Genomic DNA, 16,247 nt, shown 5'->3' with positions numbered 1-16,247 from the left:
TCAAGACCCCCTTTATCATGTGGATAAGTATCTTGAGTCAATTCCGTCGTTTTTTCGAGAAAATAATGGGTTGTCTTAACAGTAACTTCCAAAAGCCCGTGAGAAACCAAAGCAGAACACCGTAACACCAGTTACCGCTCTTTGGATTTGTTTTGGAACGCTCATTTTGAGTTACGGTACTCTGCCTTTGTTTAGCCGCGCGTCAATATGAAGTTACGGTGCTGGCGTTCTATCAAATATGCTACCTTTCAGATTGTACGGTGTTCTGCCTTTGTTTTGCTCTCCATTAAAATTGAAATTACGATGTAGCCGGTGTACTTTGTACAGCTGCCATCAGTCCCTGTAACTTCTGATGTCCTCAGAGCTTTGTCCAGCACAAATGCGGTCAGAACATTTAGTATGGTCTGAACCCGCTCCATCGACAAACGTGCGATAGGCTATCCATCGCGAATGATATATGCAGAGTTGACAGAAAAAATGTTACACACGCCGTAGCAGGTGAATACAACAAAGAACTAAAGCCCCGCCTCACCCAGATCGGGTACCGGACCTGGTTGAAACAATCATGCATCTAGCTGGCAGAGTGCCAAAACTTTGCCGGCGCCTTCAGCTCCGCCCTGAACACAGTCGGGCCAACGCAGGACTAATATGTCACAGGGAGTGATAATAATGAAGCAACAACGGTATATTGGTGCATACAACATAATGAAGCAAGAATTGCTGGTGCATACAACATCAGACAAGCTGTTACAAGCGGGTTGTACCTACAATCACACTGTCCGGAATAAATCCGCGGGACGAGCGAAGTGCACTGCACAATAATAGGGCAGACAGCTGAAACCACCGCTACTGAAAAGACGCAGAACACAGAAGGTTGTGCTATAAATGCATTAGTCGTCTAGGTAGTCCAGAGCGCGCTCCTCACCGAGTCTCAAGATGGAAAGCACTGCGTTCGTACTTCGTACTTTTCGTGAACGTACGAGGAGCATGACACCTTCGAACACGAATATACTATAAACGAGTCCCTGGGTCGAATGTGCGCGAGGACCTGTTTTATCGTGATCATTTTGAACGCGCGTTTATCAAGTCTTATGCCACTCGGTACCAATTGAAGATCTTACCGCTATGGAGGTATTTTGCCATGTCTCATGTATTAATAATGCCACCAGAATGCAACCAAAGCACAGGGTAGCAATAAGTAGATGTCTATAAGTGTAAATCATACAAAATAAATGCCATGATCACTAGATTTTATACAGGTGTTACTATAATGATTTTGTTAATGGTGATCAGCAACCAAATATTGATAATGTGGAAGTTACTGCCTTTTGACTTGGCATGACTTCTCACTTTTTGCTGACAATGCAAAGGCAGAGTGTACAGTAACTTTAAAATAGTGGTCAAAAGTCAAGTTTGAGCTCAAGATTTTTTTATGTAGATCATTTTCAATACTAAAACATCTAATTGCCAGATTTACAGTGTCCTACCTATAATTAATTTGGAGGGACAACTGAAAATCTTTAAAGTCATTTTTCTCAGTTCCACACTCTGAGTTAAGGTCTTTCTCATTATTTTTTTATTTTGTAATATTTTGTAACTATTGATGTAATATTAACCCTTACTAGACAGAACTTACTAAATGTTATTTTAAGGCTATCGTTGTTATCATATAAATGTTTGTATAGAGTGATAAAAGCCAAAATGGTCAATAAATTAGAAGTTAAGGTATTTAGCCTTTGTATGACCCATTATTGTTTTGCAGATAATGCAAAGGCAGAATACAGTAACTTCCGAATAAGGGTCAAAGGTCAAGTTTGAGCTAAAATTTTTTTAATGTAGATAAATATATTCATTATGACAACTACTTGGCAAATTTTCGTTGTCCTACCTATCATACAATTGGCTGGACAACAAAAAAACTTTAAAGTCATTTTTCTCAGTTTCACACTCTGGTGAGTTAAGGTCTTTTGCCTTTGTAGGGCAGTAATGCTCTTTCGGTTGGTTTAGGCGCCCTCTTGTGTTCAAAAACGGCAACGTTATCCTCTCCTCCTTCAGCCATCTTAATTCTACCAATGCAAACTGCTTGCACACGATTAAAAGCAATCTAATTACCTTTCTGTATCAAACGTGTGCATTTCAGCTTCTTCAAACATGCATTTGTAAACTTAATAGCTGGTTCAAAGTCCGTTACCTCAAATAATGAAACTTTGTAGAGTGACAACGGTCTTCTCTGTGACGGGCTGTTTAATTAAATCCACCGTAGGAGCATCAATGTCCGATATTCATAATCCACGATCATGAAACGTTGCAATGTTCATTCACAGACAAGTCCTTTCCAACGACGTCACGGTTCAAGTGCGTGCCGCCCGCGCCGCTTCAGTTTTCTTATCCATCGTGCGAGTTTTTTGACTTTCAATGTGATAGCAATCCGTCTTGATATTCATCTTTGTTACTTCTTCATGTTTAGGTGAGCGTGATTTGAACTCGAATAACATACCATAGTCCAGCAACTTCTTTTCGGTCAAGTTTAATAACAAAATTAACTGGAAAATGTTACACGGTCAAAAAACTGTATCGCTCCAACATTGCTTCACAAGAAAAACTAACTGTCATTGCCGGAAATGACATCATCGTTAATACAAAATATTATATTACACATATAAAATTATTTACTTCTAATTATTTATTGATTGCTTAATGCACACAATTATTTCTTCCGCATCTATGTAAAGAAAAGTGACTTATGGCTCTTTACAGGCAGGGATTCCCCCGAGGGGAAGTGCTTAGGGAAGTTCGCAAGTGTCTAAAAGTGGACTGGAACGCAGTCTGTACGGTACCTACTGGAGTGCCCTTGAGAGCCACCTGAGGGTACTCCACACTAGACTATTAACACTCCATTACAGACTATATTTCCCAATACCCACTGCCCGGACTCATTACTGATTGCATCACACCTGTGTCTCATTATCACTGATTGCATCACACCTGTGTCTCATTCTCTTGTTAGTTTCAGTCTATTTATTCCCTGGTCATTCATTCATCATGGCGAAGTTTTGTATGTTAGTCACACTGCATATCCGAGCGTTTCTCCCTGGTTCCCTGTTCCCCGGTTTTTGGATTCCCTGCCTGTTCCCTGGATTTCTCTTTTGCCTCTGACCCCTGCCTGTTTTGTTTGTTTGTTTGTTTGTTTGTTTGTTTGTTTGTTTAGTTTGTTTGGACTGCTTACTGTGTTTTGACCTTTTGCCTGTTCATTGGATTACGTGTTTGGATTACACCTTAAATAAAGCTGCATTTGGATCTCAACATCCCAGTCTCTGAGGAGATTCGTGACAGGTCGGTTATAAAGAATGTCTGTACACCATAGAGAGCATTTCAAATTAAATAGCCACCATGCTTTACTGCAAGGTGTTTAAATAATCATATGCACACAGACTTGAATAACATGAGAGGTCTGGCTCTTTGATGCCATTTAAATTAGATTATGGAATCATGTTGTTTATTTCATGTATTTTTGTTTTATTTACATTCTGTATGAGCCAACTGGCATCGACGCATTGCTTGGCCAGTTGCTGGCCACTGGGCTTAAGTGGTACAAGGTACATGAGCTTAAGTATTACTGGATTGCAAAGCTTGTTGGTGGGTTTACCGGAGCATGAATTCCTGTCTCCTTTGTGTACTATTAATATGACCTGAAATTGAACCATGTTCTATGTGGGCAACCGGAAGCTCCACATCCAGGGAAACGTGACACACTGTCTTTGCCAAATGAGAATGTCAAAGATGCATGTGATAAGTGTCATGAGCAGTGACTTTTTGACTTCATTTTCTAAATGTGTCTTACCAAAATGTATTGATCATATTGGATTAATCTCACCATTAGCATGTAGCAAACATCCCAAATTGTTAGGTGAAAAGCCTCCTGCACAAATGTTGGTAGATACAAGGGTTGCTTGCATACCTGCTCCTCAATTACACATTTATTCTTTAAGTAATAAATAAATAAATTAAAAATAGTCCAGCAGGGGTAGCTCTGCTACACTCAAAGGTTTTTCAATGGTTCTTTGCAGCACTTTAGATACAGCAAGAACAACTTGCACTTAGCTTTGGTTTTATTGATGTATTCAATTATTAACCATCATTTTGTGATTCCAGAAATTTCAAGAATTGGATGTTTATTTAAGTAAAAACAGTAGTTATTTAAAAGAAATATATTGCAGTTTACATCTTGATTTTGTCTATTTTTTGCATTTTAATTTAGATTATAGTTATATTATTTATATAAATAATAACTAGTAAAGTTAAATACCTTAAGTCATCCTGCAGCCCCCTTGGTTGTTTAAGGACCCCTAGTGGGCCCCTAGAACCACTGCTGTATGTGTTCTTGAAATTATTGTGGTAGCCCACTTCGGAGATTGGGGAAAAAAGTCTTAGTTAGATTATATGATCTTCAAAATATTGTTGGGAAATCTGTTAAAACAGTTCATTCGATTCATTCTACATTTGAGTCAATTTTCCTTCAGTTTTGTGTCAAAAGTCCATTAGTTCACTTGGAGTAAATGAAAACGTGTGAGCGAATTTGGAGACTGATGGTACGTTTACACGAAGATATACGTTACTTGACACGAGTTCCCTTTCAAGGGGGTAACTCAACATTATGTCAGCTGTGACGTAGGCCTATATGGGAACTCTACCTTTGTCCACTTTCGCTGAAATCTTATGGGCTAACGCCAGCTGGGGACAGCTGGCCAATTGAGCTAAGCATGCAAATAGGCTTGTTTGAGATGCGCCTTGCCTCCAAGCGGGTAATCCATCCGCCGGAAACTGAAGCCTCCCGGGGGGGCTGCCATTGTAGCAGACTATCACCTGCTGTTAGCATTCCATTGACTCCCATTCATTTTGGCGTCACTTTGACAGCGAATAACTTTACATCTGAGGCATCCAAAGACTCCATTTGTCCATTATTTATTTCTAAAGAAACACCACAATGTATAAAAGGCTCCATTACCTTGTATCTTACGTTATGGCCCCGTAGAAGCAGTTTTTGTAAAAATAGGCTAACGATTGCGTCATAACGAACCGACTCTCCGTCGCACAGTAGAAAAATTACCGTATAGACAGGAGGAGAGGCTTGCAGGCAATCGGGTGGACGTGGAGGCATAAAGTCAAGGGAGAAGCCCATAGAGAGTCATAAAGTTGATCCTGCTGCTAGCTCATGGACAGCTAATACTCACTCTCTCCGTCTCTGTGAGATTTGGAAGGGAATTATTCAGATTTCACTTGAAAAAGCTACTAGAAGACATACAGGTTGCTCACGTGACAGGCTCAGTTTGAGCCTGCGCAGTACGCCAGGCGATCAGCTTTTAACGGGCTTCAATTTTCTCTGTTGAAATCAATGGGGTCGCTGTGTCCATTTCTTTTACTGATTAGAAGCATAGACAGTAAAAGAAATGGACACAGCGACCCCGTTGATTTCAACGGAGAGAGTTGAAGCCCAACATGGGCACTCCCTTACTGATAGCCAAGCGCACTGCGCAGGCTCAAACTGAGCTTGACGACGTAGTTGTCACGTGAGCAACCGTTCTGACCTTCTAGTAGCTGTGTCGGGACAAATCTGAATTGAAATCTGAAACAAATCTGTTGTTGAAATATTTTGTCCCGTTGCTTTTATGAACTCTCTATCTATGGGCTTCTCCCTTGACTTTATGCCTCCATGTCCACCCGATTGCCTCATAGACAGTAAACGATTGCCTACGAGCTTCTACTTCTGTCTATACGGTAATTTCTCTACTGTGCGACAGAGCGTCCCGTGGTTATGACGCAATCGTTAGCCTATTTTTACAAGAATGGCTTCTACGGGGCCATAACGTAAGATACAAAGTAATGGAGCCTTTTATACATTGTCGTGTTTCTTTAGAAATAAACAATGGACAAATTGAGTCTTTGGACGCCTCAGATGTAAAGTTATTCACTGTCAAAGTGACGCCAAAATGAATGGGAGTCAATGGGATGCTAACAGCAGGTGATAGCCAGCTACAATGGCGGCCCCCGGAGGCAGCTTTAACTTCCGGCTGATGGATTACCCCCTTGATTAGAAGCACTCACTTCCTGATGGCTGAGCGAACCGCATGCAGGTTCAAACTGAGCTTGACGACATAGATGTGACGTGAGCAACCTGTCTGACAGTTGTAAGTCTTCTAGTAGCTGTGCCAAGAGGAATCTGAATTGAAATCTGAAACAAATCCGTTGTTTAAATATTTTGTCCCGTTGCTTTTATGGACTCTCTATCTATGGGCTTCTCCCTTGACTTTATGCCTCCATGTCCCCCCAATTGCCTCATAGACAGAGAGGTTATGACGCAATCGTTGGAGCCTTTTATACATTGTGGTGTTTCTTTAGAAATTAATAATGGACAAATGGAGTCTTTGGACGCCTCAGATGTAAAGTTATTCGCTGTCAAAGTGACGCCAAATAGAATGGGAGTCAATGGAATGCTAACAGCAGGTGATGGTCTGCTACAACGGTGGCCCCCAGAGGAAGCTTCAGTTTCCGGCTGATGGATTACCCCCTTGGGATTACCATGGAGATTACCCCCTTGGACGGACCGCACTTGGACACATTTCTAACCAGCATGCATCTCGCGGTGATCACCGGTGATCGGTTCTGCGCAGATTTTTCTCATCTCTAACAAGTCTTTTGTTTCCTGTGCAATGACGTTAGCCAATCAAACAGTAGCCGTTTGCTGACAAGCCTTTAAGCAACCACCCCTTAAAAAATATGACTATAGGCTTGTTTGAGATGAGCAAAATCTGCGCAGAACCGATCAACGGTGATCAGCGCAAGATGCATGCCAGTTAGAAATGTGTCAGAGCGGTCGGTCCATAGATATCCATAATAAAGGCTAGATGTCTTACGGTGGAGTCTCTATCGTCACCACCGGTGGCCATCTTGTCACAGGCAAGCTTTCTGGCGGGCTCTGTGGTACCTGATGTAAGATGAGTGATCAGCACCAACACAAATACTCTTATCTCGTTGAAATCTTGACGGATTTACAAACGGTTTGGTTTCTTACAAACGTTATTAACATGGCTATAATTCTGGATGTTTTTTTATTGATACACTTATTATTCATAAGTGTGCACTGCCACTGTCATAACTACATGTCTGACGTTTATAGCAAACCAAACCGTTTGAAAATCGGTAGAAAATTGAGCAAGTTATGGTTATTTAAAAAGTACATGCACCATTAAAACACAATGTTACGAGTGAGCGAGCTACCTGTGACAAGATGGCCGCCAGGTGCGGACGTCGACCTCCATTGGCCAGCAGCGCGGACGAGACATCTAGCCTTTATTATGGATATCTATGGGTCGGTCAGCCTTGCTCTGATCTGTCATGCTGACATATGTCCAAAAACTCTCGCGAGCGCAAGGCGCACGTGCTGGATTCTGCAGTCGAGCGAGCCAGAGCCCGTCTAACGGAGAGCCTTGGCACTTCCTATTAGCCCCATTGTGTATCATATTGGTTGCAGTTCCATTAGAATTCCACTGGAGGTGATCGCGGGCGAGTGCAGAATGAACTAATAGTTAATAGAGCTAAACGGCTAAATGTATCTCTTTCTCCTGCTTGTCGTTGAATCAACATAGATTTTATTGTTGATTCCGCAAGTTCAATATAGATTATAGGCCAAAAGTCGAATGAACGATTACTTATGTCCTTTCGATTTCTTACAGGTTGGGCCGTTGTTGGCCGGAACACGCTAGCATTCTGCTATTATGTGACGTCATCACATTTTTGAATGGATTTTTAAAACAGATAAGTGATCTTAAAAATGCAATTTTCAGCTGAGTGTATTATCTTAGCCCTCCCTTTTGAATGCAACTTTCAAATTAATTGACAAAAAATTACATCCTGAGAAAAGCTTTCAAACCAGTGTGGTGAGGTTTTTATGGCATGACAGCTTTTTTTTAAGGTGCCCACTGACATTTCAAGTCAGAGTGACTGTCCAGTGTTGACTTGATTAACATTGGTTGAATTGTATGACAATGCCATTCTAAATTTACAATCATCATGGTCTCTTTGGAAAGTGTGTCAGCTTCACTGAAAGGATACAAATATATGAATTGAAGGTAATTAAAGAATAAAAACCAACAACATTATTTAGCTGCCTAACCAGAACATTTGAATGTGACTCATTTAAATTCAACATTTGAATGAGACATTTGAATCTTTCAAACAGTCCTTATTTTCTGTCGAAGAAAGAAATCTCTCCCTCTCTCTCTCTCTTTCGTTGAGAGATGCACATATTGGACAAATAAAAACCAGGACCTTCCCTTGCGGATTTAAGGATTTCACAATTTTTTTGTGACACGCGTTGTACAAGTGTGTAGCGCCTGTACATGTTGGTGTAAAGGTTACTACAGTTTGCTTAGGGCTTGCCTAATAAGGAGTGATTTGTTGTTCCTGACTAATCTATGGACTCTCAGATTGAGCAACATCATTGGAGACTGACAATACAGAGAGAGCAGGACAGGAGATGAGAGAAAGAAAAACAACATAATGAAAAAAACAACTTAGCATAAGTTAGGCTGGTGGATTAAACAGGAGATGCAGAAAGAGAGGAGTAACACAAAACAGGAAGTTACATAGAATTTGCGTCTGCAGTAGTGTAAAAACATGAGAGTGAGGATTCACCAGGCAATTTGAGTTTTAGCGAAGATTGAAACAATCAAAAACACACTGTGTAAGAGAAGAAAGGTACTAAGCGCAGTGGTGGTGGTGGTGTAGAGATGCTGAGGAGAGAGTGTGAGTGAATAGACTGAGAAGGAAAGAGAGGCCACCCGAGGAGACGCAGCGGAGAGGAGGACAGTGGATCATTATGGGAGTCAAATTCAGGGCTTGTGTTGCTATTGTCTTCATCCTCCTTTTGCTTGGCTCCATGTGGATACGTAAGTTTTTCCATATTTTTTTCTGATTTGTTCTTCAGCAGACTCGATGTAATATATTTCGTGCATGCATGTACAATTGGTTTAGGCCAGATTTTATTGCACACCAAAGCTGGGGTCAGGTTAATAGATTTTCTTTTTTGAAGTATTGTTTTCTTTTCATTTTAACGAAGCTTGTAATTACATCAATATGTAATTACAATTGTCAATATCATTTTGTTTTGTTGATATTGAGTTATACTTGTCCCTCTGTATGACTGTTAGCAGAGCTGATTGACCATCACACTGTAAAGTTAAACTTAAGTTCAGCTACCTTGCATTTTTTAGTATAATTTTCAAGTAATTTCAACTTAAATTATATTAAGCTGACTTAAATTGAGTTGAATCTTGTATTACAGGTTGAAATTGCTAAAATTATTTTAATGTTAATGTAAAAACGTTGTCATGACTCATCATCATGATCATATTTTTTTACAATGCACTCATCAATGAACAGATGCTGAAAATATATTTTATCTTATTTTGTATCTTAAATATGTGTTCATGAAAGAAGTAGCTGCAGTGTTTCCCATACTGATTTATCAGTGGCGAGACTGGCGACTCGCCACAATATCAACATTGACCACCACAAATACATTTCAGTGCTTCCCATTCATTAACTAGACTGTGACAGCCAGAAAGTATATTTAAACTTCCCATAAAAACATAAAAGGTCTTTAATGTCGTGTTTTGCACCATTGCTGTCAAACAAACTAAAATCAAAGCGTGATGATAAGGCTATGTGTCCTTATCAAAAGACTGTCTGACTCCACTGCGCAAAGAGAAGTGCCAGATTTATGAATTTAACTTTAAAATGTAATTTTACTTTGTTGAGTCTGATCTTTTAATGATCGATCACGAAATTATTTAGTTCTCAAGTTCAACTCACAACAAGGTCTCAGAGGTAATTTTGTTTTCCATGAAAAAAAAGTAAGTCATTATGTTTAAAATGGCATAAGGATGAGTAAAAGATGACAGGTTTTGTATTATTATTTTGGAGGTAACTATTCCTTTAATATTCAGATAAATATTTACAATTGATTACTTTATCTCATGCAAGTCAGTGATAGCTACAGTTTATAGACCTCTAGGATATAGGGATGGGCATTTTTGTCAACATTTTGATCATTGACAGGTCTCAAAAAACAAGTAGGCCTCAAGTAGGCTACAACTCGGAAGGTGGGCGTGTCTCTCATGAAAATTAAAATATTTTAAGACTATTAACGAAAATTAATGTTGCCAAATAAAAAAATGACAGGAAAACGTGTCTCTATTAAAACATGAACATATATCACTGCTATGAATGTTATCGGAAAAGAAACATCTGAAAGGAATAGCTACTTGAGGTAAAGTTGAAGCTTAAAGGTGCAATGTGTAATATTTCTGAGGATCTATTGACAGAAATGCAATATAAGATCCATAACTATGTGTTCAGTGGTGTATAAAGACCTTACTCAATGAACCGTTATGTTTTTATTACCTTAGAATTAGACATTTATATCTACATACCGCGGGCACCCCCTTCTATGAAGGTCGACATATTGTGACGTCATGTTTCTACTGTAGCCGACAGCGAACGAACAGCGCTACAGACTGCGTTTCGTCACTACCTTGAAAGAGAAGCCGCAGAAAGCTAGAAGCTAGCCATAGACACCGTGAGTAGTGACTTTTCCCTTGTCAGTGGTGTAAAATATGTAGTTGGATTGTTTCATGTAACTGAGTTCTTCTCCCTCGCTGTGTTATGGCTTTGACAATCAGCTGATTAGTACTATTGACTGTAAAACAGTAACGTTACAGGAGTCACCAACCCGTCGATCGCGGTCAACAAGTCGATCTTGGAAGCATTTTAAGTCGATCGCGAAGAGTTTTCAAAACCAGAGAAAAAAAACAATATTTTTATTCATTATTATTTATTAATTCGGGGGTGTGGAGGCACGCACACTGTTACAATCACGTCATTTTTGCCGCGCGCACCTTTGCGCTAATGCGGACGCGTCGAGTATAAACAATGCTTTACGCTTTAACCTGCTCAGCCACAGCCCTCATATTAGCCAACTAAACTTTTACTATGCTATTAGAAAAAATATGTAGTTGGATAGTTTCATGTGGTTCTTCTCCCTCACTGTAGACTATTATGGGTTTGCTATGTGGGGAGAAATGTGCTGGTTACGTTCGTGAGACAATCACCTGATTACTATTATTATATTATATATTAAGAACCTTGATCCTCACCTGACTATGGCTTTGTAAACTTTATCCATGATGTGGTTTATAATGGACTGTGGTACAGAAACTTGGCTTACTCTGGCTATTCTCTGCTGTCTCAGACGACGATATGTTTGTCCAGTTTTAGCAACTGTAGCTTCTTCGAAAGGGAGGGGTGAGCAGTGGGCTGAGCCCTTACTGCAACTCGCAACCGAACCGTTAGATGCCGCTAAAATCTACACACTGCACCTTTAAATGATCTCCAGTAAACTAAAGCACATTCTATGACACATCCTATGAGATTAATAATCCTAGATACATAACATAGGCTACACGTAACATTACAACTTGCATCTGCACAAAAGGACGCAAATGCGCATGTGGACTAGTTTTTTACAGTCTATGGTTTGAAAGGGATCAACTCTGGATGCGCTCTTCCAGCGCGCAGATACACGGGCAAAGCACAGATTGCATGTATATTGGTGCTGCACATATTGCACTTAATTTTATTTTTCATGATAGAAAGTGATTAGTCATCACTGAGCGTTTTTGCATAATGAGAAACAACTTTAAATAAAACATAGACTTACTGTTAAAATTTTTGAAATAACACGGCTGCATATCATCAATGAAATAGCCTATCTAAAAGGAATATGACTGTCTCAATTTACCCAATCATAGTCAATAATGTCGGACATTGCATTTGAGCTGACACTGAAGAGAGAATGAACACTTTTTGATAGCTGGTTATTAAACTCAATCAAACGTGTCTTATATTTGAGATTATTCAGATATTGACATCATAAAAGTAATCTTTCAACTTACATTATGCACAAAAGGACGTGAATGTGCACATGATCTTGATCGTGATGTGTGGTGTGGACACGCTCTTCCATTAATAGCACGCTGTAAAAACGAAATCACAGAGAATTTACAACATTCTATTACAATCGTGTTCTCATTATAATGTTTTGTGTATGATAGATTGGCGCTGCACATTTTGCACTTAACTATGTCATGATTAAAGTGATTCCAGGCATCACTACAGTGAGCGCTTTCAAATCCAGTTTCACTTTATTTCGCCGGTCTGGGTGCTGCTAACGCTAACAAATCAGACCGCAGGAACCACCACAGATGCCGTAATAACCAATCAGAATATTTTTTTTAAGTCAGGGGCAGGCAATCCTCGTTTTCATGACTGATCATCGTTACGTTCGAGTAGGCTACTCTTGCCCATCCCTCCTGAATGTGTTTCTGTGGGAGTTACACTCTGTGAAACTGTGATTTGACTGTATTAGCTACTTTTTTATTTTCTCTTCCTGTTTAAAAAATGTATTCTCTCATCCTCTGCCTCTCATTGTAGATGGGAACCTGGAGCAACACTGGGGTGCTTGTTCGATAGCTTATAGCCTAAAAAACAAGGTAAGAATGGTAAAATATAAAAGAGAACACAATATAACACAAAGCTGTCAGTTATTTTCAGCTTGTGCGTGATAACAGGAACTTTGCCCATTTATTGTCACTCATTTTATTGCACCACTCTCCCATCTCACGTTTCCACCTCTTGTCTTTTCTCAGCCTCCATCTTTGGCTATAGTTAATAGTTCAGATAAAGGTGAGGCTCCACTGAGGGTGTGTCCTGGTCAGAGGTTTCAAATTGCCTATTTGCTGGCTCACCTGCAGGCAGCACCAGTCTCTGCCAATGATGTGCTGCTAAAGCCGTACCTAGCAAGCTGGGATGAGCTTATCAGGTAGGTTAACGGACATAATCTCATCATATAGCTGGCTATGCTACATATCCCAAAGCTATAACATACGAGCAGCACGATCAAGAACACGAACTTCAATAAACAAGTTAATACTGCATAACTTATATTTTAGACATATTATTTTGAGCATTTTTTTTTTTTACCAACAAGTTGCAAAGCAAGCATGAACCGTTGCATGTCTCCAAAGTCCTTTTAGGCAAGTCATGCCACTCGGCCGCCATCTTGGCAACGCCTCCGGGCAGCTATTTCGGACTAACAAGACCAGGCTCCTATCTAAATGACGGGGGCAGAGACCCAGAACTGCACTTTCACTGGTCACCGGGACATAAAAACTGCATGTATACAAACACTAATAAAATATGAAAAAAATGGCTGAAAAAGTGGGATGACTTTGCCCCAAAATAAGGTTTAAAACGCCCTTTTCCCCACAGGTTATACTTTTACTGCGCATGCGCAAGGGTTCTCTCGCTCTCTGTCGTGCGCGCGCTACTGCTCGCTCGCTCTAGATTCCGGGAGATTTGAACTAATTTGCGGTCATCAGGGAGCCTCTATCAATCTGCGGGAGACTCCCGGAACTTCCGGGAGACTTGGGATGTCTGATATTTACACAACTAACACATCAAATCTGCCGCCTTTTCAAACAGTAACATATTTTCCGCTGTCGCAAACCTCAACTGTGCGCATGCGTCAGTGGAACCAGACGATAGGCTTAAATGTTTTCCGGCTTGACTGTTAAAAGCAGACGATTGGCTTTCCAGCGGGAGGGGCGGGGCATGTGCATACAACCGCCATCTTTGGCGTTACGGGTTTTCCCTATATAGTTGTATTAAGGATTGGGGAAGTGGCATGTCTCTATATAAATAGTCTCTGATGTCTCTGAGCAACACGCATTAGTGGTGTTTCGTTCCAGAATTAAACAATGTTGTACAAATCGGTTAAATTAATGATTCAACAACTCACTCAAAAGTCACTTGTCGCCACCAACTGGATTACCAATGTAACTTGCAGAAAGAGTTACTAGCTGCGTCTAAAAAGCAAAAGTAGGTACATTTGAAGAACTTACCTCTGTACCATTACAAAAGTATGTAGGCTACTATTATATAGCTAGTATGAGTATAAAATTGGTGTCTCAATGTCATGTGACAATGCGTCTGCGTCAGTTGTGTCACTTCACTCCCATTCACAACCCCTCTCCCATGGCCTCATGGAATAGTAAAGAGTCCATCAGATGCAAGCTTCAGAATCTCGCCAGACGTAGTAGGTCATACGGGTACTTTTCACCTAATGTTTTATAAATAGGCTACTATTGGCCTAGTTGTGCCCCAAATGTCACACTAAACCAGGGCTTCTCAACTTTGTTTGAGAGGTTCACTTTCCTGCGGAGTTTAGCTCCAACCTTGATTAAACTCACCTACCTGCAACTTTCTTAATCCCTAAGTCCTTGATTACTGTGTTCAGGTGATTAGGGTTGGAGCAAAACTCTGCATGAAAGTGATCCTTGAGGGTCAGAGCTGAGAACTCCTGTACTATACACTATTCACTTATACTATGCACTACATGCATCCATCTATTGTATGAATTGATACGGTTATTTTGTCATCCAGTATCGGTGTCTGATAGCTGTAAGGAAAGCTGCCACAGTGCATGAAGTGTCCAAAATTGCACACTTACTTCACTCTTATTTTTTTGGTGAATTAAGTGTATCATCTGGGTATTTTAAGTGCTTTTTCTTTTGTGGAATTTCCACTGTAAACACACATACTCACACTCTTTATACTACAAAACGGAAGTATAAAATAGTGCACAAGTACATGAATTGGGACACACCATATGAATTCGGACATACTACTCTTTTCACAACACCAACTGGCCAATCAAATCTGAGAACTGCAACTCTTTAATTAATAATATCATAAATAAAGTAGAAACATGCATGTTCAAAATATCTCTCCTCTTTTCTGTGCATTTAAGGTTTTTGGAAGCCTTGGGGCCAATGGTGGGTTTAATTTCACAAGAAATTGAGTCAAAAACCACCATCATCCGTGACCTGGCACAAAAAGCAGAAAAAGAGGCAGAGAAGAAAATGAAAGACAGAAAAATGACTCAGCAAGGAGACACAGTCATAGTGTCATCTCATAACAGATCGTCTAGCTACTCTGAAATAAACCACAGCCTCTCATTTGGATACACATCTGTTCGGTCTATGATTAAATGGGAGTTGGAGAATGGTTTAGTGGATTTTCACCAGCAGACGAACTCAGGCTGCAGGACCATTCTACGCTTACACCGCGCTCTGCTCTGGCTGCAAAACTTCCTGCAGGAACTAGGGAAGGATGCAACTGAAGGAGAGCGTCTACGTAGCCCTTCTGACCTCTGCAAAGAGACTTACCAGCGCACACTGGCCCACCATCACACCTGGTTTGTGAGAAAAGGAGCGGAGCTGGCCTTTCTTGCTATGCCTGAACGACCTTATTTCTACAAGTTGGTGTGTGTGGGAACGCAGGCAGAAGCCACTGTGGTACTGAACAGGGTTGTGAGAGCGATAGGAGAAGTGTACAAGATAAATGAAGATGCTCTAAAGGAACACGGCATGCTGAATCTACCCTGAGTGTAGAAAGAGAGAGGGAAATAAGAATGGGACCATCCTAAAGAACAGAGCGCTAAAATACAAGACTAGAACTTTGAACCTTTATAAGAAGAGAATGAAGACATAGCTGGATAAATGGGAGAAATAAAGGCTTATTGTTTCCATCTTACTGGTATACTATACTGGTATACTAGAAAGGTCAGTTTTCTAAAAAAGGATTATTAATGACAAAATTCATGACAACTTGGATTGGGCAATTTTGTCTGAAATCTGGGAAAAAAAAGAAATCAAACAAACAGTTGTTAAAACAACTCATATATATATATATATATATATATACATACATACTGTGAGTCAGTGCTAGTGAATGACCACTGGCAGTAACCAACACTTGAGTCATTTTTGCATAAAGAACATAATACAGTTTGTTTTACATCATATTGAATTACATCTAATTATTTATTTTATATCTAAGCACTTCTAAGAAACCTGATGATTTTTTTTTCTCAGCAGACATATTCTGTATTGTAATTGGCATATATATTTAGGCTACATACAAGACCATTTACATAAGTACAGAATATAAATTAATAATTAATATTGTTAACATAACTTTTTATAGAAACTAGGCAACTGGTCAACATGCTGTGCTCGGTGTTTGTCATCTGTTTTCCTGATATTGGAGAAGAAGAAAAAACATGCATT

General features: G+C 40.0%; 1 protein-coding gene across 1 annotated transcript; it reads left to right on the top strand.

The window, feature by feature from the left end:
* The first annotated feature begins 8,379 nt into the window (after positions 1 to 8,379).
* On the top strand, positions 8,380 to 15,715 carry gltpd2b (glycolipid transfer protein domain containing 2b). Its single transcript, XM_056236932.1, has 4 exons — positions 8,380 to 8,945; positions 12,550 to 12,608; positions 12,765 to 12,937; positions 14,927 to 15,715. Exons 1-4 carry the CDS (start codon positions 8,876 to 8,878, stop codon positions 15,561 to 15,563), a joined length of 939 nt encoding a protein of 312 aa, XP_056092907.1. The 5' UTR covers positions 8,380 to 8,875; the 3' UTR covers positions 15,564 to 15,715.
* Positions 15,716 to 16,247: the final 532 nt, after the last annotated feature.

This window comes from Rhinichthys klamathensis, unplaced genomic scaffold (assembly GCF_029890125.1).
Source record: "Rhinichthys klamathensis goyatoka isolate OS25496 unplaced genomic scaffold, OSU_Roscu_1.1 h1tg000473l_1, whole genome shotgun sequence".
Classification (NCBI taxonomy): domain Eukaryota; kingdom Metazoa; phylum Chordata; class Actinopteri; order Cypriniformes; family Leuciscidae; genus Rhinichthys; species Rhinichthys klamathensis.
Note: the sequence above shows the minus strand (reverse complement) of the source record. Positions and strands in the feature narration are given on the sequence as shown.